Raw genomic sequence first — 24,944 nt, 5'->3', positions numbered from 1 at the left:
CTTTAACAATTCAATACTTTTTTGTAGTATGATTTGTGTTTGGTCTCAATATCACTTCTCTTGGAGTCAAATTTATTTGTTTGGCGGATTCTTTTGAGTAAGTAGTCACTGAGGGGCAGATGTAGTGTCTGAACTCCGGGGCGAATTTCCTTTGAGTATACTTTTTAGATTTGCTAACAGTCAGTAGTCGCTGGGAACCAGATTTGGAGAATAGGGTGAGTGTGGAAGCAATTGAAAGAGAAATTCATGTAGTTTTGCCGTTGTTGCAATAAATTTGTTATGCTGTGCATTATCTTGGGGAAAAATATTTTCTTCTTCATTTGTTGCATTGAAACGATTATAAATATTGATCTCAATATCAAGTCATCATTGGAGCCAAATCTCTTTCCTTGAAGCATTCTTTTGAGTCAGTAGTCACTGAGGGGCAGATCTAGTGTCTGAACTCTGGGGTGAATAATACCAAGCAACACCTCACACCTGCTCTTTATGTAACAATTTGAAGTTTTTGTGATAGACTTGTGCCACAACGTATTGTCTTGATAATAAAAAAGCACTTGTTTCTTCATTTGTGATCGTTTTCTTTTTGCTGATTTCTTCCTTCAGTCGGTCCACTAGTATATTTATAATCATGGAAGTGTAATAATTTTGTTTTTTCGACTCATTTCTTCAATTAGATTAAATGTATACTAGGTCAAATGTTTTTTTTTTTATGGAGACTTTGGACTTTGAACTAAGTGAACTAAATTTGTTTCAACAATATTAGATTTGCTTTCCTTTCTAAAATGAACTTATTTTCTTTTTGATAAAAGATCTAACTACTTTTTTATTTCTTTTTTTGTTGTTAATCTATGCCCAACTGGCTATACATCTGCAGAAGGTTGTCATACCAACTTATGCGTATGTAAAATACTTTTCCGTTTTTCAAATTAATGAACATATTGTTAAAGAATTTTGGTGTTTCTTTTGCGGATGATTCTCTAAAACAAAAATGGTTTTAAAATATTAATTTTTTTTTTATTGAAAATTATTTTTTTTTTAAATTTGAAATTAGATGGATCTATGACTAAAAGTCAATATTTGTTTGTGTGTTATGGAAATCAATAAGTTAAAGCATTCTTAGATAGGTTTTGTATTGGAATGCCTCTGATAAGTATCGAAAATCGATAATTTAAAAAATCCGATTAAAGAAGAAAGTCCAATTTTGACCAAAGTTAACACCTTATATAGCCTAACATCGCAATTGCATTCGAGAAGTTTTATCATTGCACAAGCAGAAAAGACCAACATTGTGTCAGGTTTTGATGAAGGTGTTTGGAGATCATGTTGAGTCATTTCGACAGAAGGTTTTTTGATAAGACAGGGCCATGTTTGAAATTAATGTTTCTATTTAAACCATGATAGTTTTGCATTTTAAACTCTAAGTCAAGCCATTATATAAAATCAATTTTTATAAAATGAACAGATTCTCTACAGTGCAATGTAGACTACAATGCATTTGGACTAAGTCAGTGTAGAGAGGCGTGTGAAGCTTCATATTGGTGCAGCATGAAGGGGTCACCGACTAGAGCAAGCAATCAATTGATTTGATTGAAAAAAAAAAAATTAATTTGATTGTTTCAAAAAAACAAATATGCAACAAATAAATGTTACCAAAGGCAAGATAAGTTGCTATTTTATTTACCTGGATAAATTTATTTGTGTTTTAACATTTTTTTAAAACATTTTTATTCTCAAAACAAGCCAAGTGTCTATTTTGTTCAATTAGAACAAAAAAAACATGGCTGCTATAAGCATTGCACAAGGACCTTTGATAATCACTCAAAAATTGAAAATTAAACAAAATATTGGTAGAACATTATTTTTTTGCATGATTGGTGAGATTGGATGTGTTTCTACCAGTATTTTGTTTAATTTTTGATTTTGTTTCTTGTGCAATACTTGTGGCAGCCATGTTTTGTTTTTGATTCTAACCGAACAAAGAGGACAGACATTCTGTTTTGAACAACAAAAAAAAGAAACGCCTTTAAAATATATTAAAACACAAATAAACATTTAGGTAGGTAGAAGAGTAAATTATCTTGCCTTTGGTAACATTTATTTAGTGTTTCTTTAGAATTTTTTTTTTTACCTATTTTTATTCTGTTAACTATAATTAAAAATACTTAAAGACTATTCTTTCTTTATTCTTTTTATTTTTTAAGGGTGGAAGTGAAGCATTGCAACCCCCTCCCCACTAAAATTTACAAAAAAAATAGCTCACATTATTCACTGTGTTACCTAGAATATATATTCCATAATTAATAATGATCAGCAGATGGCAGTGATCAGGCTGAATTTGGTGTTTTGGGAGGTCATGTTGGTGATGTTCTCTATGTATGACTAAACGAAGTATTCCAGTGTGTTCAGGTCAGACAAAGAGTTGGCAGCAGTGAAAGCAGGGTACAAAGTCCTAGCACTCTTTCTGAAGCCAAGTCTAGGTTTCTTTGGACTTGTGGGCTGGCACCGAGTCCTGCTGCCACACCCACGGTCTGCCAGCGCCCACCTGACTACACCCGAGGATCACCACACTCTTCAGCACATCCAGGTACACTTTGGTGTTGACTTTCAAGCCGACTTTGAAGATGTGAGGTGGCATGATGTGACCCTCACTTGAAACCACACCAAAGACCATAACCGTGGATTGTCCGATACATTGAGCTGTGCCCTCAAGCGTTGAACCATCCGAATTAGCATTTTGAGGGTGCTGGCAATGGTCCTGTTGTCATAACTTGGATCGGTAGAGAGCAAGAGTTGTACAGCGACGCATCTCCGATCTTGCTCGTTGAACATTGTGTCACTTTCAGACATGATAGAAGGCTCACTCTTGGGATTTGTACACAACTGGCCAACTAGTAGATGGTTTGCAACAAAAAAAAAAAGAAAACAAGTTTTCATCAAACAGAAATGGAATCATGTTGTCTTTTCTAGGGCAACAATTTTATCGTTCCATCCTGTATAAAACTTTAACGATTGAACTGTGAGATTTTCCAAATAGATTGACTGATACATTGTGGTAAGACTAAATAAAAACCATACTAAGAAAAGCGAATCATAAAGTCTGAAAAAAAAAAAAAAAATTATTTTGATCCTTTTAAATTCTAAAATGTTAACAATTATCAGTTTTTAAAGCATAAGTTTGGGGGAGGAGAAGGTCATTTTTAGAACAAACCTTTAAAATTTTCATCTTTACTTAAAAATGTTTACATTTCATATCTTGATTTAAAAAAGTTCACATTTCATATCTTAAATAAAGCTTACATTTCATATCTTGACTTAAATAAAGCCTTACATTTCATATCTTGACTTAAATAAAGCCTTACATTTCATATCTTGACTTAAATAAAGCTTACATTTCATATCTTGACTTCAATAAAGCTTACATTCGTTGGATAAAAAATAATTAAAATTAAATCTTGATTTAAAGAAACTTGCATTTATTTGATAAAAAACATTTTTTTAATGGTAACCGCTACAGACAAGGCATGAAACTATTTGATAGAATGAGTTAATAAAAAATAGTACTACTTCAAGGTCAAAAACTAATCAACAATAACTGTTAGATGGAATAGATTCTGATCCCTAAAACAGCAATTCTTCCCCCTTTGTCAGAAACATCGCTTATGGAATGTGAGGACTAAAGGACAAAGGGAAGCAAGAGTTATGAGATTGCTGAAAGAAAAACCAAAGCCCACTTTCTTCTCCTTTTAAGGAGCTTACATTCATTAAATAAAAAAAATTATTAAAAAAAATGATTAAAAAAAATTATTAACTTTCTTTTAAAGAATCTTGTATTCATGTATTGCTTTATAGGAATTTGCATTCATTCGATAAAAAGAGAAATACAATTCGGTGATAAATTTATTTTAAAAGCTACAAAGTTTGTTTTTTTTTCTGATTTTATGGTTTGTTGGTTAAGTGCCAAACCTGTTAATGAAATCCATGTACTCTAAGGATTTTTTGTATTTTTTCATTTTGACTATTTACAATTTTCTTTGCTTGGTGGTTTTCAGCAAGGCCCATAATTGGAGTAAATGGCTGTTGACTTTGGCTAAGCTTCTCCATCCTTTGGTGCTAAAACTAGTTGCACTACTAAGGCTTGAGAGTCTAATCTATCCTACTACTTCAGAGATGCTGAAGTGGCCGTCTTCAGACACTGGTGTCCAACATGTGGCAGGGGCTTCCGCGCCTGGGTTGGACTGATCAGCCACCTGCGGACACACAGCTAGTTGTCTATGGTCATAATCGACTCCGATTGCCAAACACACACTACTTCATGTATAACTGAGAGGGAAATGAATTCATACCTTTTCTAAGAGTATTAGTAAAAGTGTTAAAGTAGTTTGATAGAAGTCAAACACAACGCATCAATTCCACAGTATGCATTAATCATAACTTATTCCATGAACAAAGTTTCTTTCGTAGAACTGTACACTTGTGGAACTTTCTTCTGTTTGCCTGCTTTCCAGCTGACTATAATATCGTCGTCTTCAAGTCCAACATAAACAAGTTCTTGATGACCCGTTCCCCTTAAGTAATCCAATTTACCAACTTTCCACTAGTAACTATTACGATATGGTCTCATTGACTACCGTACACTCTTTAACTCTTATCCTCGAGTGGTCTCTGGGCCTTGATAAGTGGTGACTCCTATGTAAAAAAGAAAAAAAAAAGCTTCCCCCCTGTCATTCTGACAATGTTTCGTTTAATGTAACCTCTAACTTTCTTAAGATACACCTTGTCGAGCTTAGACCCTGTGACACAATGGATAAAAGTGCTAAGTGATTCAGCTCTAAGTGATAGTCTCTTACAACTGAAGGTTCTATACTCAGTATGGGTGACACTATGAATACAATAAAGAATTATAATTTTTACCCAATCATGGCTGATGGAACAAGGGCAAGTTACCTCATGCATTAAATAGAGGGTTCTGTTAATGTCTTGTTTAGAGCAACTTCTATAATTTAACAAGTGAAGCATGCATGGTCCCCCATGAATGCACAGTGAACGAGGCATAAAAAAATGACTAAGTTCAGCATTCCCCCCCCCCTTCCATTTAGCCCCAAAAGTTCCCAGGGGGACGTCAAATCTTGGTGAAAATGAACAAACGGTGCAGTTTTAGGCCTTAACATATGTAAATTTGAGTTCTGCACCATGTAAAATAAGAAATGACTAAGTCCATCATTTGTCCCCCCCCCATTTAGCCCCAAAATCTCCAAGGCCTTAACATATTTAAATTTGAGTTCAGCACCATGCAAAACTGCTAAATAGACATACACAGAAAATTTTGGACAAATATGGTAAAATAGACCCAAAAATGGAGTGTTAAGAGTCCTAAGGGCACACCAAGAGTTATTGCGAAGTATAGACAAACAAAATTATATAAAAAATCAGTTAGTCACAACTTTTCAGAAATTTTTATAAAAATCCAAGGATTTTTTTTTTAATAAGCACAAAAGTGTCAATTTTAACCATTTTAATCTGAAAGGCATCCCCAGGGGGGTGGGGGGGGGGCAACTGGAGTTTTTCCGGAAATCCGTTCTGTTACTTTTTTTTTACTCGTATCATGTTTAATGTTTGTGCAAAATTTTTAAAAATTCCACAGCATAGTTATTGAGAAAAGTGTGGACAGACGAACGGTCAAACGGACAAGGGTGAATTTACATGTCCACCCTCCTTTTGTCGGGGAGGGGGGGGGCAAAAAAAAAGTAATTTATGTGATTTTCAAGTTTTAGATTAACATTTTTTTTTTTTTCATAAATCTTGCAAGATTCTGACAACTAATGAAACATAAGTGAACTTATTTTATTTTTTTTAGCCGCTTTTCAGTACTGTTCAATTAATGACGAATATATTTAGTGATGCATAACCTATTCAAAACTGTTGTTAATTTGTATAACTAACGATACAAATGATCGGCCATTTTTATATAGACTAAGCAATTATCTTTCATTTCTGTGGAATGCTGTTCCCACTTTGTGTATCCTGGTTTTTATAAAAGAGAAGGGGGGGAAAAAGTCAAATACAAAATGAAACTAATCCTGAATAGGAAAGTTATGCCTTTTTGCCTGTAAATAGTTATAACAATAAGCCAGTTTCCAACAGTTACATATAATTTGAAGCTGATAAAGTCTTCCATTCTAATTATAGTTCCGTGAACCATTTTAACTAATTGTATATGCAAGTCCAATTTTCGTAGAATTCACTGAGAAGAACAAGCCTCATCTTTTTGTTTCTGTTGAGAGCTAGAAAATGACCTTTTTAAAAATAGGCATTAGAGACCAGACTCATTAGTATGTGAAAATCCCTTTGATTTCGATTTATGAAAAAAAATAAATAAAAAAATAGGGGTGAGGGTGGGTAAAATTTGGATATAAACAAAATTTAATCTTTTCTCTATAACTGCAATTCTTTCTTTTGTATCATTATTTATTTGCCCCTCCCCCCCAGTTTAGTTCAAGTTAGATAATTTTCAGTAATGAACAATTTATTTTTTAATGTTGATGTTTTTCAACTTAACGCATGCAATATTTTGTGTCTCTATGCATATTAAAACTGTCGCATCTATTTTATTTTTTTTTTTAGTTCTTTTTCACAAAAAGAATCCAAGTTACAAACTTTAGTGAATTGTTTGCCCTATCATTAAAATATCATTCTGTCTGGCTTTACATGATCCAAATCTGAAATTTTTTTATTCTTTTACTCTTAAAAGAAAAAAAATCTAGCTGGATCTCTACTGTGCTATGAATCATATTAAGAATATTCAATGTGTTAACTGTTGAAATTAATTCAGTTTCACTTCAGTCTCTTTTTTTTTTTTTTCCAAGAGTTAAGGAGATTTTTTTCCCAACATATAGATTAGCTTGATCTAAAAATTATTATTTATATCATTATCTGTGCCTAAATCAAAACGTAGATTCCATGAACAAAGCTTCTTTCTTAGAACTGCACGCCTATGGAACTCTGTTTCGTCTGCCTGCTTCCCACTTGACTACAACCTGGATGTCTTCAAGTTCAACGTAAAAAATTCTTGATGAACCGCCCCCTTAAGTAGACTTTTTTTTATTAAATCTCCACACTAATGTACTGTACATGCAATAACCCTTATCCCTGAGTGGCTTCCGGGCCTTGATAAGTGGTGATCACCTTGTAAAAAAAAAAAAAAAATCATGATTAATTTCCATTTATCACAATAAATTTGTAAGACTTTTTCACTTGTTCAATTACTTCCATTTTCGTTATAGATTGAAAATTAGTTTCTGGACAAATAGCACACAAGATGTGCAAATTTTCTAATTTCTAACAAACTTTAAAAGGTCATAATTCAAAGGCTAATTTGTGCTACCTAAATAAATTTGGTACCATTGTGTGCTTTGCAAAAATCTTTGTTCTTGCATTAGTAGATGCTTGTTACAAATGACAGGCTTGCACTGGAAAAATATTTAGTGAAGAGAAGAGACCACCCAAGAAATTGGGTACTTTGCTGAAAAATTAATGGCTTCTTGAAAATGAGGATTCATACTACAAAAGCAGACCACTTGAAATTCTACAGAAATAATGTTCACTCCAGATGATAGACACTCTGCTCAATGTTTTTTTTATATTCATAGGTTAAACAGCCAACAATTTCAAGTAATCTTGCTGTATCTTCTACCTTGAATGACAGGATGCATATAATATAAGTCTATGGTCCCCCCCTCGCCAAACTTTCACAAGAAACACTCATCTAGCTAAAAACATTATCAATAATTCCCCCCACTCTTTATCTGTGCCTAAACCTAAACGTAGATTCCATGAACAAAGCTTCTTTCTTAGAACTGCACGCCTGTGGAATTGTCTTCCGTTTTCCTGCTTTCCGGCTGACTACAATATGGTTGTGTTCAAGTCTAACGTAAATAAGTTCTTGATGAGCCGTTCCATATAAGTTATCAAATTAACCGAATTTTCATTACTAATGATTACTATATTGTCCAATTTCTACTGTACACTCTTTAACCCCTATCCTTGAGTGGTCTCTTGGCCTTGATAATGTGGTGATTCCTGTGTAAAAAAAAAATATATATATATATATACTTGTTTATTGTTATATAAACATGCTCACATCCCGCTGCTACAAATAGCCACTTGTTTCAATCAAACAACAGATATCATCAGGCAGCGACTTGACTATTCAAAAGTTCAATGAATAATCTTAATAATATTAATAAGATTAATAATCTTAATAATCTTAATAAGATTATTCATTGAACTTTTGAATAGTCAAGTCGCTGCCTGATGATATCTGTTGTTTGATTGAAACAAGTGGCTATTTGTAGCAGCGGGATGTGAGCATGTTTATATAACAATAAACAAGTATTTTTAGCTCTTTTTATTGAGCACTATCTAACAACCTCGTTGAATTCATTAGTCCATTACTTTTGAATATAAAAAACCCCGAGTATATATATATATATATATATATATATATATATATATATATATATATATATATATATATTGTAATACACACAGACGATAAAAGACTTGGATAATCACAGATTTCAAAGGGGTTCTGCTAAAATAGTCATATTTTAAAAACTAAAGCATTTTAAGTTTTCAAAATACCACCGTTTTGTTCAAAAATGAATTGATAAATAATAATGTACACTATATACTTTAAAAGTTTTAAGCAAATATAGCAATATCTACAATAATACAAAAGAAATATTGCAATATAATCATTTTTAAACAGTCCTAGATTTAGATTTCAGTTTTTTGTACATAAAATGCATTACAATTCAACTTTTCTTTTAATGGATACATGTCATTTTTTAAGGAATTGCAGCATATTTATGTGCATTTACTGCAGATTATTTGGAAACCATTAATTTCTGGAGATTTTTAGTGGTATATTCCAATTCCTTGCACAAAAATGCTCCTATGGCAAATTTCATTATTTCACAAAAATACTCCTATGGCAAATTTCATTGCTTAATTTTGTGTTTGAACAGAGATATAACGTTTTTACTGAAAAAGTAGTGCAAAAAATGAAATGCATATGGTCTTAAAAAAGGAAAAATATCCAAATGTGTAAGGCAGAAAAATAGTTATAACTTCCTTAATTTTAATTGGAGTAGAAAAATTTTTAAAAGATTTTTTTCTTGGCTCATCAAGTTTTTTCTATGTATGCCATTATTGAAATATTTTAAGCTATTTCAATTTTTTCATGTGTATTGTTAATAATATATGAAGAAACATGCAATCATTTTTCTACAATAAATATTATTTTCGACAACTAAAAACAAAGAAAAATTGCTATTTTGATTTAAAATTTCAAAGATAATTTTTAAGTCTTGTTTTTTTATAATTTTTTTTTTTTTTACTTTTTGATGAAATATTTTTTCCTTTCATTTTCATCAACATGAAAGCAATATCTATTTGAGTATATGCAAGATTTAAAATCTCTAAAAGCTTATACTTTTTTATTCGTCTTAAATAAGTAAAACGAAAATGAAAACGTTTTCAAGTTAAGACCTCAATTCTTATTATCATAACATTTCACTCATAACATGTTAAGGAATTCAACTGCTGCTAATCTTTATTACAACATTTTGAAGTTTGATTCATGGATGTTGAATTTGGAAAAGAATTCTTAATCATTTGAATTTCAGTCTTTGATCGGTCAAGTAGAACAATAAATTTTGAAATAAAAAAAGAAAGATAATCGATACACTATTATATGCTTTCAGAAATTTTTGTTTGATTTATAAAAACTAAAAGGATTTTGTTTAAAATTTCAAAGAAAGAATTTAGAATCTTTTTGCTCAGAAGATAATTTTTAAGTGTCCTACATTTAAAAAAAAAATTTTCACTTTCTTTTTGATGAAATATTTTTTTCTTTGATTTTCATCAACATGAAAGTAATACACACCATGTCAAACCTAAAACTATGAATAATTTACATTTTGAAACGGATTCCCTGGAATTTCTACTTAGTAACTTTCACTGGAAACTTGAAAATTAATTTTTACACTGAAATTATTTAGAAGAAACACATAATGGCTAAACATCTGCTTCATTTATCTTATCATATGAAATTGAGATTTTAATAAATAATATGGAACACCTTTTCAAAGTAAAATTTACGTAGGTAAACGAAGTATTATTGTTGTAATGTGTTATTTTTAACTTGAGAAACACTCAGTTTATATTATAATTAATATAAAACCGTCCTTATAATTAAAAGCAAAAATGGAGAGGGTATTTCTTAAATAAAAATGCTCTCAATATGATGAGAAAATAGAGGTGTATTGCTTGAATTAAAAGAACGAGAGGGGTATTTCTTGAATAAAAAAAAGCTCTCAATATGAAGAGAAAGTAAAGGTGTATTGCTTGAATTAAAAAATGGGGATGGGGCATTTCTTGAATAAAAAATGCTCTCAATATGAAAATAAAATAAAAAGGTATTGCTTGAATTAAAAGAGGAGGAGGGGTACTTCTTGAATAAAAATCGCTCTCTTTATGAATATACAGAACAAGTGGAGTTCAGATTTTAAACAAGTTAAATGAAACAATTTTTCTACAATAAATACTATTTTTGACAACTAGATGGAATACTGCTGCCATATCTGGGCAGGAGCTGCTAAAAACAGCCTATCCTGCCTTGATAGAGTACAAAATATACTTTGTGGCTTAGTGGGGCATGCCCTTTTCTCTACCCTGCAACCTCTCTCCCACAGAAGAGACGTTGCGAGCCTATCCTTGTTTTATCGTTATTTTCATGGCAGGTGCTCGTCTGAACTCCAATCTCTGGTCCCCCCCCTCGCCAATCTTTCACGAAAAACACCCGTCTAGCTGAATCCACTGTGAAAAATTTCCCCCACTCTATATCTGTGCCTAAATCAAAACGTGGATTCCATGAACAAAGCTTCTTTCTTAGAACTGCACGCCTGTGGAACTCTGTTCCATCTGCCTGCTTCCCAACTGAATATAACTTGGATGTCTTTAAGTCCAACGTTAACAAATTCCTAATGAACCGCCCCCTTAAGCAAACACTTCATCAAATCTCCACATTAACGTACCGTACTTGCAATAACCCTTATCCCTGAGTGGCTTCCGGGCCTTGATAAGTGGTGACCACCATGTAAAAAAACTAAAAACAAAGAAAAAATGGTATTCATATAACAAGGAAACTTTAAAAAAAGATTGACTTTTTACAAAATTAAAAAAACAACTCACAAATTTGTGTAAAAAAATTAAAATGCTATGAATTACCGTTTTAATTTTTAAAAATTAGTAATGACAAAAAATAATCTATAACATAAAGGCAGTTGTCTGTGTGTATGTTTTCATGTCCAATAACTCTTTAGTAAAAAAAAAAAAAAAAAAAATTATCGGTCGTTTCATCAACTATTTTAGAGGCAAATTAATAAGTTATGCATTGACCGGCATTTTTTTGAACACTAAATAAAATTAATTGCATTTGAAGCATGTGGATCCAACCCGCTTTACATAGAAGAAAGTTAAAATTTTATATTGATTATCTTTTTTTCAGTTGTGTAATCTGTATTTTCACACACTTTTTTGATTGCTTTAAAGTCTTCTTTTTTTTTGTATGGGAGTCACCACTTATCAAGACCCAAAGGCCTCTCGAGGATAAGGGTTTAAAAAGTGTCAGTTAGTCAGTGAAGCAATAATTTAACGATCCGTAGTGGTGGAAATTGAGTAGAATTTCATTATTTAAGAGGACGGTTAAACAAGAACTTGTTTACATTGGACTTGAAAGTTACCATGTTGTAGTCAGCTGGAAAGCAGCCTCATGGTATAGAATTCCACAGGCAGGCAATTCTAGGAAATAAACTTTGTTCATAGAATTTACGTTTAGTTTTTAAGCTTAGATAAAGAGTAGAGAAATTGTCGACAGTGGTTGTAGCTAGACGAATGTTTGTTGCGAATGTTTGGCAAGAGGGTGGGGATCATAGATTGAGGCTCAGTCGAGCACTTGCAATGAAAATAATGATAGAGCAGAGATGAACTCGCAACAACTCTTCTGTGGGGAAGAGGTTTAAAATTTATTTTTGTATTATAGACCCATCCTGGGACAGGTACTCCTGCTAGTGTATAAATAAATACTTTTTCTATTTTTGTTTTTATAGAATAATTTTATTTTTTTTGTCCTTTGTATTTTTTAAAAATTTATTTTTTTAGGTGATTACAAGAATTAAAATGAAACTTGCATAAAAGTGAGTGAAACAATCTTCTACCTGGTTCCCTTGACGTTTTCCCCATTTTTTTTTATATCCTCTACACCTTGCTGGACCAAATTATTAATGAATAGAATTTTTTTTTTTTTTTTTGTACTTATGTATCAGAGCAGTCACAAATTTCTGGCCTTGGATAATTTAGGTTAAGTAATGTTTTTGTAAACGGTATAATCTAAAAAAAATGTAACCCTGTCTGACATTACCAGGTGCTATTTTATGAATAGATTTAAAAAAGAACAGAAAACAATTAAATCCAAATTATATTAAACAAACAAAATCTATATATATAAAAGCGCTTTTTGTGTATGTCTGCAAAAGGCTTTTTTCGTCGGCCTTCTCGCTCGGCTCGCTTCTTCTTAAAACTTTTTATATCACGTCTAAATGATAATATCTACAGCTTAAGAACGAGGGTTGCGTGTGTATTTAATTTGCCCGACTTTCACGCACTATATTTTCCAGATATTTCGATCGCCGTGTGTTTCTTTCGCTTTTCAGTATAAAACAAGTGAAAACTGGCTTGCAGCCGCGTCATGTTTCAAGGTCACGCGACTTAAGTTTCTCGCACCTGTCAATTTCATTTTATAAACTTTAAATTAAGATGCTCTTCCTCTTCTCTCGTGGCCGAGATGGCTAGGTCCCAGGGTTTTTTCCATTTCGTTTCCATCTCCACGTCAAAGGTTTGGGGTTTAAGCCTACTTTCCTACTAAAACTTTTTTTTTTTTTTACACCTCCAAACACTCAGTCAACATTTTTTTTTAAAACAGGGTTGTTTTGATCCTTCCCCCCCCCCCCAACATACACACCTACAAACACTCGGGCCACGCCGGGTACCCGCCACTAGTCTAATATATAAAAGGCAAAATATGTGTGTGTTTGTATGTCTCGCAAAAACTTCCGATAGACATGTCGGAACCTGACCAGGCCGGTATCGTTTTCAAGCTCAATCCTTCGGGTAACAAATATCGAAAAATTGGCCAAAAACATTAATTCCTTCACCCTCAACTGGGAGAGGTCGGTTTCTGCGCCACCATTTTTGCAAATCATTGTATCGGTTGGATTGACTACGCTTAATTTCAACATTCGGAACTTCTGGTTGGGCAACGGAGGCATCGGCTAAGACGTCACGTTTTTTGAAAAATATTTTTTCTCCTTTGCATTACGGATTCGAACTTGCCTGCCTATTACCACTTTTTTTGTCCCCCCCCCTCCCTCCGCTACTACCCCCACCTCGGGGTTCCTTACTACACCACCTACACATGCCGTGCAACAGACAACCACCGCTACTGTTGTTTTGACCCCCCCCCCCCTTCCCGGGTTGCTTACTACGTAAACACCCAGGCAATGCCGGGCATCTCCGCTAGTAAAATATAAAAAAAAATGAATCTATTATTAAAAAGATAATGTAAAAAAAAAAAAAAAAAGTCTTTAGTTAAATGTAACTTGAATTGATTTAGTTTCTATATTAAAGTAATCCTTTTTCAACAGATTTACTTAAAAGTAACTTTCAGATGGGCTGACTGCTTTTGAGCTTACACTGCCTATAAAAATATCACACAAACTAAATTTTCCCCAGGTCAGAAATTTGGGACCCCTCAAATACATTATTACCCTTCCTCCTCCTTTTCTACTAATGCTTTTGTACTTATTAACAGAACTTTTCCCAATCACAGAATGTTAATAAATTCTACTTTGTTTATATTATTGTCTGTTTTATTTCTTTCAAGCTTCAGTCATAGCATGTTCTCATTTTCCAACATTATAAGAAAACCCCCCCAAAATGATTTTTTTTTTAATTGATATTAAAAAATGTTCTTTTTTATTTTTTTCCTAAGTCCCACAAAAGATTTAATTAACCGACACAAGTCCTAGTTTGAAGTCCATTTTTCCAAATATAAAAATCATTCCACACATTGATGAAGGGAAGAATCTTTCAGGCATGTATACATAGTGTTACGATGTATGAAAGTGAAACGTGTCCAGTGAGGGTTGAGGGTATGCGATGCATGAGAATGATACCATGGATATGTAATGTGAGTCTTTAAGATTTTGGGACATCATGTGTCCCGATGGCTTCCCGGCCAAGCTTCTAAACCTCATCAAGGCGTACTATGTGCACGCCTCATAGTTTGTTTATTTACTTACTTATTATAGATAAAACAGTTATCCATAGACACGTTTTGCCATATCTTTGGCTCATCAGTGTGGCTGACTATAGCAGGGCTCGATCCCACAGCTACAACTGCACTCAACTACAAACTCTGTGGTTGTAGGATCAGGCTTTGGTATAGTCAGCTATGTAGATAAATCATAGATATGGTGAAATAGGCTTCTCAACATTATCAAGATCAAGATCTCTCATCCATAGAGAAGAATTGCACACCCCGAACAAGAGTGAGGTGTTACAGGAAAGAATCTGATTACTTCATTGTCCAAACAGGAGTCCGCCAAGGATGTGTACTCTTGTCTATCTTGTTCAACTGCATTATTGACTGGATCCTAGAGCTGGCCATGACTTTTTCATCACTGATCACGTTGCAATCCTTGGTAAGTCCTATGCAGAAGTCCAGCATGTACTTGACAAGGTCAGTCACATGGCCAAAATAGTAGGAATGAAAATAAATGCGTCAAAGATAAAGATTCTCTTTGCAAACTACCCTCTTCCAAACCAAGTGGCTATAATACTTAATGGCGAAGCTGTGGAGGAGGTTGCTATTTTTACAGCCACTGGCCACACAAATGATGAAATCAACACTCATATCGATTTGGCTACGACCTCCTTTGTCCATCTCCAAAAATGACTTTGGTTTCAAGGAGATAAGACAATTCATGAAGTTGCAAATTTCCCAAACCATGGTTAGAACAATTCTTCTGTATGGATGTGAGATCTGGCCATTGTGCAAGGAGGATCTTAAACTTGAGGTTTTCAATCACTGCTGCTTCTGCCATATCCTGTGCATTCACCTTTCCGACTGGATCCCCAACTCGACCATCCGTGCTAAATGTAACATTCCTGGTCTGGAAGAAACTCTACTCAAAAGGAGACTGATTGTTCTGTCACACAGTGCATTCTGTGGAAACTTCTGCATGTGTTGGATTGTCAACAGTAGCAGAGGCCGGATGTACTTGTTGATGGGGTCACAGCTTAAAGCCGTTGACATTGCAGGTGCATCGGGGAACTTGAGACTGATATAAACAAAGCAGGTAGCTTGTCAGAGGCAGAAGGAGAGAAAACAGACACGCGCCCGGCTGTTGGGACACCGCTCGATTGTCCACCATCAACTACCGCCCTCTCTGTTCCACGTCGTCGCTAAGTTTCTCGTTGCTACACGTGAACAATTGATTTTAGTAGTTGCAGCATTTTGGAAAAGAAATAAAGACATTTATTTTTCTACAAGTTGTTTCGCGTCTGTTTTTGGCTGAAGAATGCTGAGGAACGCACCAGTTCGGCCGTTTGAGGAATTTATTCGTAGATTGGTAGCATTCAATGCAATCATTTGTTGGAGGAAGCAACAGGGTGGCCAATTCAAGGCATGGCTCACGATGGTAAAGGCAGACATGGAATTCATATCTCGTCCTTATGTTTTGGTGTCCGACGCTGGAATCACGAATAGCTAGATCATGCCACTGACTCTGCTGCTGATTGTTGAGAGTGAGTGACATTGACACGCGATGGAGTTAACACCACCCCTAGGTGAACACCACTGCAAGTCAAGATGCAGTTAGCACCACCCCTAGATGAACACCACTGCAAGTCAAGATGCAGTTAACACCACCCCTAGGTGAACACCACTACAAGTCAAGATACAGTTAACACCACCCCTAGGTGAACACCACTACAAGTCAAGATGCAGTTAACACCACCCCTAGGTGAACACCACTGCAAGTCAAGATGCAGTTAGCACCACCCCTAGATGAACACCACTACAAGTCAAGATGCAGTTAACACCACCCCTAGGTGAACACCACTACAAGTCAAGATACAGTTAACACCACCCCTAGGTGAACACCACTACAAGTCAAGATGCAGTTAACACCATCCCTAGGTGAACACCACTACAAGTCAAGATGCAGTTAACACCACCCCTAGGTGAACACCACTACAAGTCAAGATGCAGTTAACACCACTCCTAGGTGAACACCACTACAAGTCAAGATGCAGTTAAAACCACCCCTAGGTGAACACCACTACAAGTCAAGATGCAGTTAACACCACCCCTAGGTGAACATCACTACATGTCAAGACTTTAAGACAAGCTTAGATCTGATGACCAGAGAGGAAGACTAAATATGCACAGTATATGGAGATGTGTGCAGAAGAGTAAACTCTGATGGTATGGTCACGTTGAAGAAATGGCTGAGAGTTCTTGTGTTAATAGATATGAACGGTTAAGGTAGCAAGTCCAGTTCACAGGAAAAACATGAAAGGACGTAATAAGGATGGATTTCAGAGAAAGAATCTGTTTTGATGGTATGGTCATGTTGAACAATGGATGAGAATTTTCAAACCAAACCTATTTTTACTTGAGTTAACGATAAACATAAAAATATTGATTGAAGTGTTTTTGGTGGGGTGGGGTGGAGTGGGATGTGGGTCTGAGAGAATCTAATCCTATTTTCAGATTAGAATTTATTTACTCAAACCAAACTTTGGATGGTCACAGCTGTTTTGTAAGATAACCAATCGGTAAACATTTTTACTTGCTTTGATCTTAATTTCTAACTAGCAGGGAGACCTGATGTTGCTTGGGATTGAATTGGAGGATCAGCAAATGTTCTACGTCATAATTTTAGTGTCTTCAAAATCAGTGAAATCGACCATTTTTCAATCCAATCAATTGATTGTCTGCTCTAGTCAGGGATCCACTGCAGTGCCATGGATAGCAGCTTCACATGCCTTCCCGCAGTGATTTAATTCACGATATATTGTAGTCTATATTGCACTGTAGAGAACCTACTGTTGATTTTATGAAATTATTTTTATAGTAAGGCTTGAATTAAAGTTTAAAATGCAGAAGTCAAGTATCATGTTTCAGTTGTACTCTAAAAAGAAATGTTTATTTCAAACGTGCCTATCTTATCAAAGAACCTACTGTTGATTTTTAAAAATTATTTTTATGCAATGGCTTGAATTAAAATTTAAAAGTCAAGTAATATGGTTCAGTTTCTTAAGAGAAACATTCATTTTGAATGCGCCTGTATCTTATAAAAGAACCTACTGTTCATTTTATATGCCAGAATTTTCTGCCTGTGTGGTGATAAAACTTCTGTGGGAAAGAGGTTGCAGGGAAGAGAAAAGGGCATCCCCCACTAAACCACGAAGTCTATTTTGTACTCTGTCAAGGCAGGATAGGCTGTTTTTAGCAGTTCCTGCCCAGATGTGGCAGCAGTACTCCATCCTTGGACGTACTTGGCTTTTATACAGATAGAGAATTGCATTAGTAGTGAGATATCTTCTGGAGCGGTAGAAGGATCCCACCATTTTCCCAGCGTCCCTGGCAACAGATTTTGATGAGAAAAATCATACAAGATGCGAACAGTAATAATAACACTTTTTTTTTGTTGTTGGTTACAGTATTATAATCCAAATTATTCATCAGATCCTTGATAATCTATATATCTATAAACGTAAAATTGTCTGTTTGTGTGTCTACATTTCCCTACTAAACTACTCTGTCAATTTTAAGTCTACAGACTCAAGATTTAACATAAGTGGCATTGAGATTTGGGAAAATCTGTTTAATCGTTTTTCGGCTAGAAATTTGGCTGTCAAGAGGTCAAAGTTCAATGATTTGACCTTTGAAAACTCTACCAAACTCCTCCACCAATTTTGGGTCTAAAAACTCGAAATTTTAGATGTAGGTTCCTTGGACATGGATCAAACTTTTTAATTTGATTTGAGCCCAAAACAATAAATTTTAAGGGTTCAAAATGTGGGTCAAAGTTAAAAAAATTTGATCTCTGAAGTCTCTATCAAATTGCTCAGCCAATTTTTGGTATAAACATTTGAAATTTTACATAAAGTGTATTCAGACATAGGGCAAACTTTTTAATATATATGTATATAAAGTTATGAACAGTATATAGGTCCTGAGCAAAGCTGGGCTGAACTGCTAGTAAAGAAGAAAACACGATCCAATGTTGATTACAGGAAAATAAAACAATTGATACTTTTGCATAAAATATAGAATCATGTTTCAGCTAAACAGTCATTTGCAAAAGAAACAGAAAAGGGGAAATTTATGGCATTCAAATAATGTCAATGTCTTTGTAACAGATGGTCTTCTCCCCCCCCCCTCTTTATAACAAACAGAAAAATTATAAAGCTTGCTTTTTATTTATTTATTTATTGATGAGTATTTTGGTGTAAATTGTTTAGAAGTGTGCATGATTGGTATAATGGATCTCATCACAGATTATGGAATCGGCTATGCCAAGGTCAAATCCTATTAGGTCTACTGCATTTAATCAAACAGTAAAAATGATTTTCCTCTCTTCTTCCATGTGAAATTTCCATGAATAGTATTTCTTTGCAATGGCTTCCAGGCTATGAAACACATTGCCACAGGACTGCCTCTCTACAGATTACAATATAGTCTTCTTAAAATCGAATGTCATACACCACCGCCATAAGTAATCAAACCTATTCCGTTCCATTAAGCATTTACAAACCTCATGACCTCCTTCACATTTCAACTAGCTATCATTCCATCTTATTAACCTTTATTTTTGAATGACCTTTGACCTCGATAAATAGTAACCCATCAGTAATAACAAACACAAAAAAAAAAAAAAAAACTTGGGGAAAAGTATAAACTCCCATAAGAATTGTTTCAACATTAAATAATCAAAAAAGGTTGATATGCCATTTTCACCATATTTGGTTTAATGTCTATTTAACATACTGGTATGTGTTGGGCAGCTTTTAGAAATTGACTTCCAAAAAAACCTATCTCAGGCCAGGTCTTCATTTGTCCTTTCTCCCAAATTCATTCTTTTCATTTCCTCCCATGTTTTCCTGGCCTTCACATAACAACTGCCATTACTACCTTAATTATTTTTCATCAACTAACTCAGGAACTTGCACTTCTTCTTTCAATGTGACCATACTAACTAAGTCTCCTGTTCTATGCACATCTCCCTATACTGTTCAAATTTAATCTTTTTGTGAGGTCATCAGATCTAAGACTGTCTTTAACACTCAGATTACACATCCGTAAAACAAACCAAATCCTATACAATGAATTTTATAGCAGGCTTGAAGAGTCAGAGATTTAGGAAGGAGTCGGTTAGATATTTTGGTACTTTTGCATAATTTGACCCGAATTCTCGTGAATTCCTATCAAGCATGGATCAGGTGAGACCGGCAATTATCGGTGTCAGCCGAGCATCGTAACAGATGCAGACTAATAAAAAAAAAAAAAAAACAGGAAAAAATTAAAATGCAATCAAAAATAACAAAAAAACCTACCTTGAAAAATGAAAATATGTTTGTTTTTTTGCAAAATATTTATCAATAGAAAGGTTGTTTGTTTTTTCTCCAAGAAAAGATTTTTTAATCATATAATTGTTAGGTGTAAGTACAAGTTTTTTTTTTTTGTTTGTTTTCTTTTTTGTAACCATATTTTTGTAACCGTATTTTTTCTTTTTTGTAACCGTATTTTTTTTGTTGTTTTTTTTTTATTTTCAAGACTTGTTGTTCAGACAAGTTCTTTTGGTGGCACTGTACATTTGTACATCCCCAGGAGAAACCATCCTTTACACACGATCTCTTTTTAAGTAAACATTTGTGTTTACATTTGTTGCACCTCATTTTTTCGGGACAGCAATTTCTTCTCCTGACAATATGAGATTGTCTGCATCGATGTTTTCATTTCTTTTTCTAACATGTATAGATTTATTTTCTTGCCTGTCATTTTTCTGTTTGGCGAGTTTGAAAATATATTTGTTTGCCAGCTTTTCTTTTCTTTTTTTTTTTTGTTGGTTTAGTCGCTTTCTTCCAATTCGAATGTCGTCTGCTTCCATTTAGATAGCGCTTTTTCTTTGACTAATCAAACTCCCAAAAATTCAATTATAAAAAAAAATACTAAATAAATGATAAGTAACTAATCAGAAAAATAAAAAGTCACCCCCGCCCCCTTAATATCACCTTAAAAATTACTAAAAACATAACAGAAAAAAATTTAAATAGATAAAATAAAAAATCGAGTTAGCGTTTCAACATTTGAACAACGCTCGGCTGACACCGATGATTGCCGGTCTCACTCGATCCATGCTTGATGGGAATTCACAAGAATTTGGGTCAAATTATGCAAGAGTACCAATATTTTAATCCTTGAAGAAGCAACATCTTTTTAAATGGCTTGAAAATAAGGATTTACAATCAGAATCTTTGGAAGTCTAAGATTTAGAGTTTGGCCTTATACCTTCTGACTTTACTACCTTTTCATCTATATATATAAAAGCGAAAATGTATGTATGTATGTTCACTTTTTGTGTATGTCTTTAAAAGGCTTTTTTCCGGCGGATTCTCGAGGCCGTCGCTCAATTTTAAAACTCGCGGTAAATAAATAAAACACTGTCCCGCACTCAAAGTTCACGTCATTAACTTATCAAAAACAGGCACCTGGCAGTATATATATACTATTCCTTAATTGGAATTTTTTATTTTGAGATGAGCATTTTTATGTTAATTTTATTTTTATTTCGGACTATTAGTCTCATCTTTATTAGCAAAAAAACAACAAAAACAAAAAAACATCTTATCTTTTTTAACAAAAAAACAACAACTAATAAAGATGAGACTAATAGTCCGAAATAAAAATAAAATTAACATAAAAATGCTCATCTCAAAATAAAAAATTCCAATTAAGGAATAATATATATATATACCAATCGGTACGGACCCGACTACGGAAGATCAGATAATAAATAAATGTGGATTTATAAGATCAAAGAATCCAACCTTGATCGCCCTTCGGGGCCCGTGGCGCAGTTGATAGAGACGTTGAATCTCTACGGTTCCAGATGAGCATTGTCTGAAGATAGCGGTTTCAATCCCACCCAAAGCGTGCCAGAGGTAATTGGTCAAAAATGTGGTGAGACGACAACAACTACGGATGGCAGTGATGGCTGAGAATGCAGTTAGGAGATTCGAAGTTCCTATCCGTCGCGGTTACCACCTGACGAAGGCCAGAGGAAGTTGGCCGAAACGTTGTGAACCAATAAAAAGATAAAAAAACAAAAAAACAACAACTAATAAAGATGAGACTAATAGTCCGAAATAAAAATAAAATTAAGGCACCTGGCAGGTTGCACGCTTTTTTTCCACATTTTACTATTTTCCAACTGCGCGTCAAGGCTTCGTTTTCTTTTTTTAAAAAACAACGATTTTTCTTTTCATTTACCCAAAAACACACACACCTACAAACACCCGGGCAACGCCGGGTACCCCCCGATAGTCTATATATATAAAAGCGATAATTTATGTATGTATGTGTGTATGTTTGTGTGTCTGCTAAAAACTTTCGACAGACACAACGAAAATTCACGAACTCGGTATCATATCGAAGCTCCATCCTTTGCTCGAAAAATATCGAAAAATTGGCCAAAAACGTTCATTTTTTTTCACTCCGAAATCGACAATTTTCGGCAGGGTGGGGGGTGGGGGGTCAACATAAACGGTCTTCTCGTGACGACAACCGGTTCTACGCATGCGGCAGATGATGTCATGACCTGATTTACTTTAAATAGTTGAAAAACTGAAGTAATTTCGTGTACGTCGCGTTAGGTCAGTTGATTAGTGCGTTGGTTAATTATCTAAACGTTTTGGGTTCGAATCGTGGTGTGAGATGTCTTTTTATTTTTATTTTTTTTTTCGATTTTTTAAATTTGAATATTGAACCAGTGTTATTTAAGCCATTTTTCACGTAACGTTCGTTTTTCTGTTTTTTTTTTTTTTACTTCGCCTGTCCACCCCCGACCACACACCCAAAAACACCTGGGTAATGCCGGGTACCCCCCCCCTCCCCCCCCGAAGCCATTTTTCACGTGTTTTTTTTGGGGGGGGGGGTATTTTTCAGATTTTTTAAAGAAGTTTTAACGTTCGTTTTTCTGTTTTCTTTTTTGTTTTTCCGATTTTTACATTTAACTTATGTTTTGATTAACACCCCCCACCCCCGCCCGAGCACGCACACCTCCAAACACCCAGGCAACGCCGGGTACCCCACACTAGTCTATATATATAAAAGGCAAAATGTGTTTGTGTGTGTACTTCTTGCAAAAACTTTCCACAGAGGCGATGGATTTTCACCAGATCAGTATCATTTTGAAGCTCGAGCCTTCCGACGACAAATATCGACAAATTAGCTAAAAACATTAATTTCTTCACCCTCAACAGATCGCTTTTCTACAGGGAGGGGTAGCAAAAAATCGTTCCTTTATGACAAGATAGTTTCTATGCATGCGTAAACACGCGCAAAAGATGTTGTCCCTTGAATTCGTTTAAATATTATAAAAACTGACCTACATTCGCCCACGCGGTCATGGCACAATGGTGAAAGTGACAGCGTCGTTGTCTTAAGATTGAAGGTTCAATCCGAGGTATCAGATAAATTTTTTTTTTTTTTTTTCGATTTTTAATATTGAAACAGGGTTATTTATGCCATTTTTTTCGCTTTTCTTTTTTTTGTTTTTGCTTTTCCGAACACGTTCATTTTTTTTTGTTTTTCCAATTTTTTTAAAAGAAATTTTATGTTCGGTCGCTGTTTTCTTTTTGTTTTGGTTTTTCTGATTTTTTTAATAAGTTTAACATTTTTTTGTTTTTATATAATATTTAAACAGGGTAATTACTTCACTTATTCTTTAGTTTACCACCTCCCCTCACACACACACCTCCAAACACTCGGATAACACCGGGCAGCCCTGCTAGCATATATATAAAAATAACAAAATACCAAAGTTTTATGTATGACATGAAAAGAAACTGAAATCTTAAGATCTCCTATCATTCCAGTTATTATAGGAGTAACTGGACTAATTAAAAAGAATTTCCAAAATTACCTGCCAAATATACCTGGTGAACCAACTTAGAATCTTTAAAAGATCTCTCGGTTTGAATGTCTGAAATAGTGGGTGAATTTATGAAAAAAAAAAATAAAATTAAAAAAAAAAAAACAGTTAAAACATTTTTCTTTTAAATAAAATATTGTTACTTTTCCAGCCGTTGGTTTATTGTAATTTATTTGATTATTGCATTTTATCCTTTTTTTTTTTTTATTGTTTTGTCCTGTATTTTACAACAATGTGTTGCCAGAAAGAAGCCAACATTATTCTAAGCATGTTTTTCATCTTTTAGTAGCTAAAATATTAAAAAAAAAAATCTTGTTTTATATATTGTAGGTCATTATGGACGGAACTGAAGACATGATATTAGATTTTGGAGAAGAGGATGCAATAGACCGAAGAAAAAAAGTCAAGTGAGTATCTTGGGCATTTTTCCATTTTTATAACTGTTTCGATAATTCGATTATTAGATGATTACATTTTATTTTATTTAAATTTTATGGTAAAAGTATGGAAATGTTTGGTCTTAGGTATAACGTTAAAAGACAACCAGTGGTGAGGCGCCAATTTGGAGGTTTTGGGAAATGTGAAGTTGCCCTTTAGTTACCATTGCTCCCAGGTCCACTTTGGCCCAAAGTGATAATACCTGTTGGAGCACCTGGTGCTACCAGATACAGCTGTCTGAAGATACAAACTCCCTGACCAAAAATGCACCAAATACTGATGTTATTGTTTTTTTTTTTAATTTTATTTTCCCTTTCCTTTTGCAAAACTCAAAGTCAAAAACAGAAATATTTTACTTCTACAAAACAATCATATCAAACATCATGGGTAAATAGTTGAAGATATAAACAAGTTGAAGCGTGAAACTTTTTTCCCCAAATTACCGAATTTGGCACTGAATCACCTAAAAAGAATTGGTATACCATTAAACAAAAACAACCACCACCCACTAATGGAATTATTATCACTCAAGAATTTGTAAACTGAAAAAAAAAACCCAAAAAAACAACCCTTACTTAATATAAAACTAGAAGATGTACCCGGCGTTGCCCGGTATTAAATGTAATGTTAAATTCCTTAAAAAAAAAGAAAATGAAGTAAAAAAAAAAAAAACAGAAAGAAACTGAGACACGTTCATGCAAGTATTATGTTTTTTTAAACAGTTCACTTCTTGTAAGTAAAAATAACAAAGAGGCTGTGATTGAAAACAAAACCTAAAGACAGTGAGTCAAGTACAATAACCGTTAAACCAACTTGCCACGATCTTTAAAAAATGTTTCCAAATCTTGTGAAACGGTTGACAAACAGATAAAAATGTGATGACCCCCCAAGTACCAATTTTTCAATTTTGACCCCTTAGCAGCTCTTTTTTCTGAATGAAAACCGATTAAAAGTTTTCCACGTGTCTGAATACCCTATATGCCAAATTTCAAGTCTGTAAAGCTAAAATTGATTGAGTATATAGGTTGAGAAGTGTTCACACACGCACACATTCTCACTTTTATAGATATATAGATAGATGTATTAGAATGAAATTTCCAACTAACTCCGGTTAGTTTTATTGTGTGGAAATATTTTTTTAAACAGTAAAAGTACAGAATA

The 24,944-nt window shown here is 34.1% G+C and overlaps 1 protein-coding gene across 2 annotated transcripts in view; it reads left to right on the top strand.

Moving 5' to 3' along the window:
• The window catches only part of LOC145285906 (Golgi apparatus membrane protein TVP23 homolog A-like), a 48,199-nt gene that overhangs the window by 9,053 nt on the left and 14,202 nt on the right, over positions 1–24,944 (top strand). The window contains exons 2-3 of one of the 2 annotated variants that reach the window (XM_080134384.1): positions 12,223–12,257; positions 23,676–23,752. In XM_080134384.1, coding sequence (XP_079990510.1) covers positions 23,682–23,752 — 71 coding nt within the window. In that variant the 5' untranslated portion in view covers positions 12,223–12,257; positions 23,676–23,681. The remainder of the gene's footprint in view (positions 1–12,222; positions 12,258–23,675; positions 23,753–24,944) is intronic. The other variant, XM_080134383.1, reaches the window with a different exon arrangement.

The sequence above is a fragment of the Euprymna scolopes genome, chromosome 10, assembly GCF_053919585.1.
Source record: "Euprymna scolopes isolate OS-2025 chromosome 10, ASM5391958v1, whole genome shotgun sequence".
In the NCBI taxonomy this organism is placed as follows: Eukaryota; Metazoa; Mollusca; class Cephalopoda; order Sepiida; family Sepiolidae; genus Euprymna; species Euprymna scolopes.
Note: the sequence above shows the minus strand (reverse complement) of the source record. Positions and strands in the feature narration are given on the sequence as shown.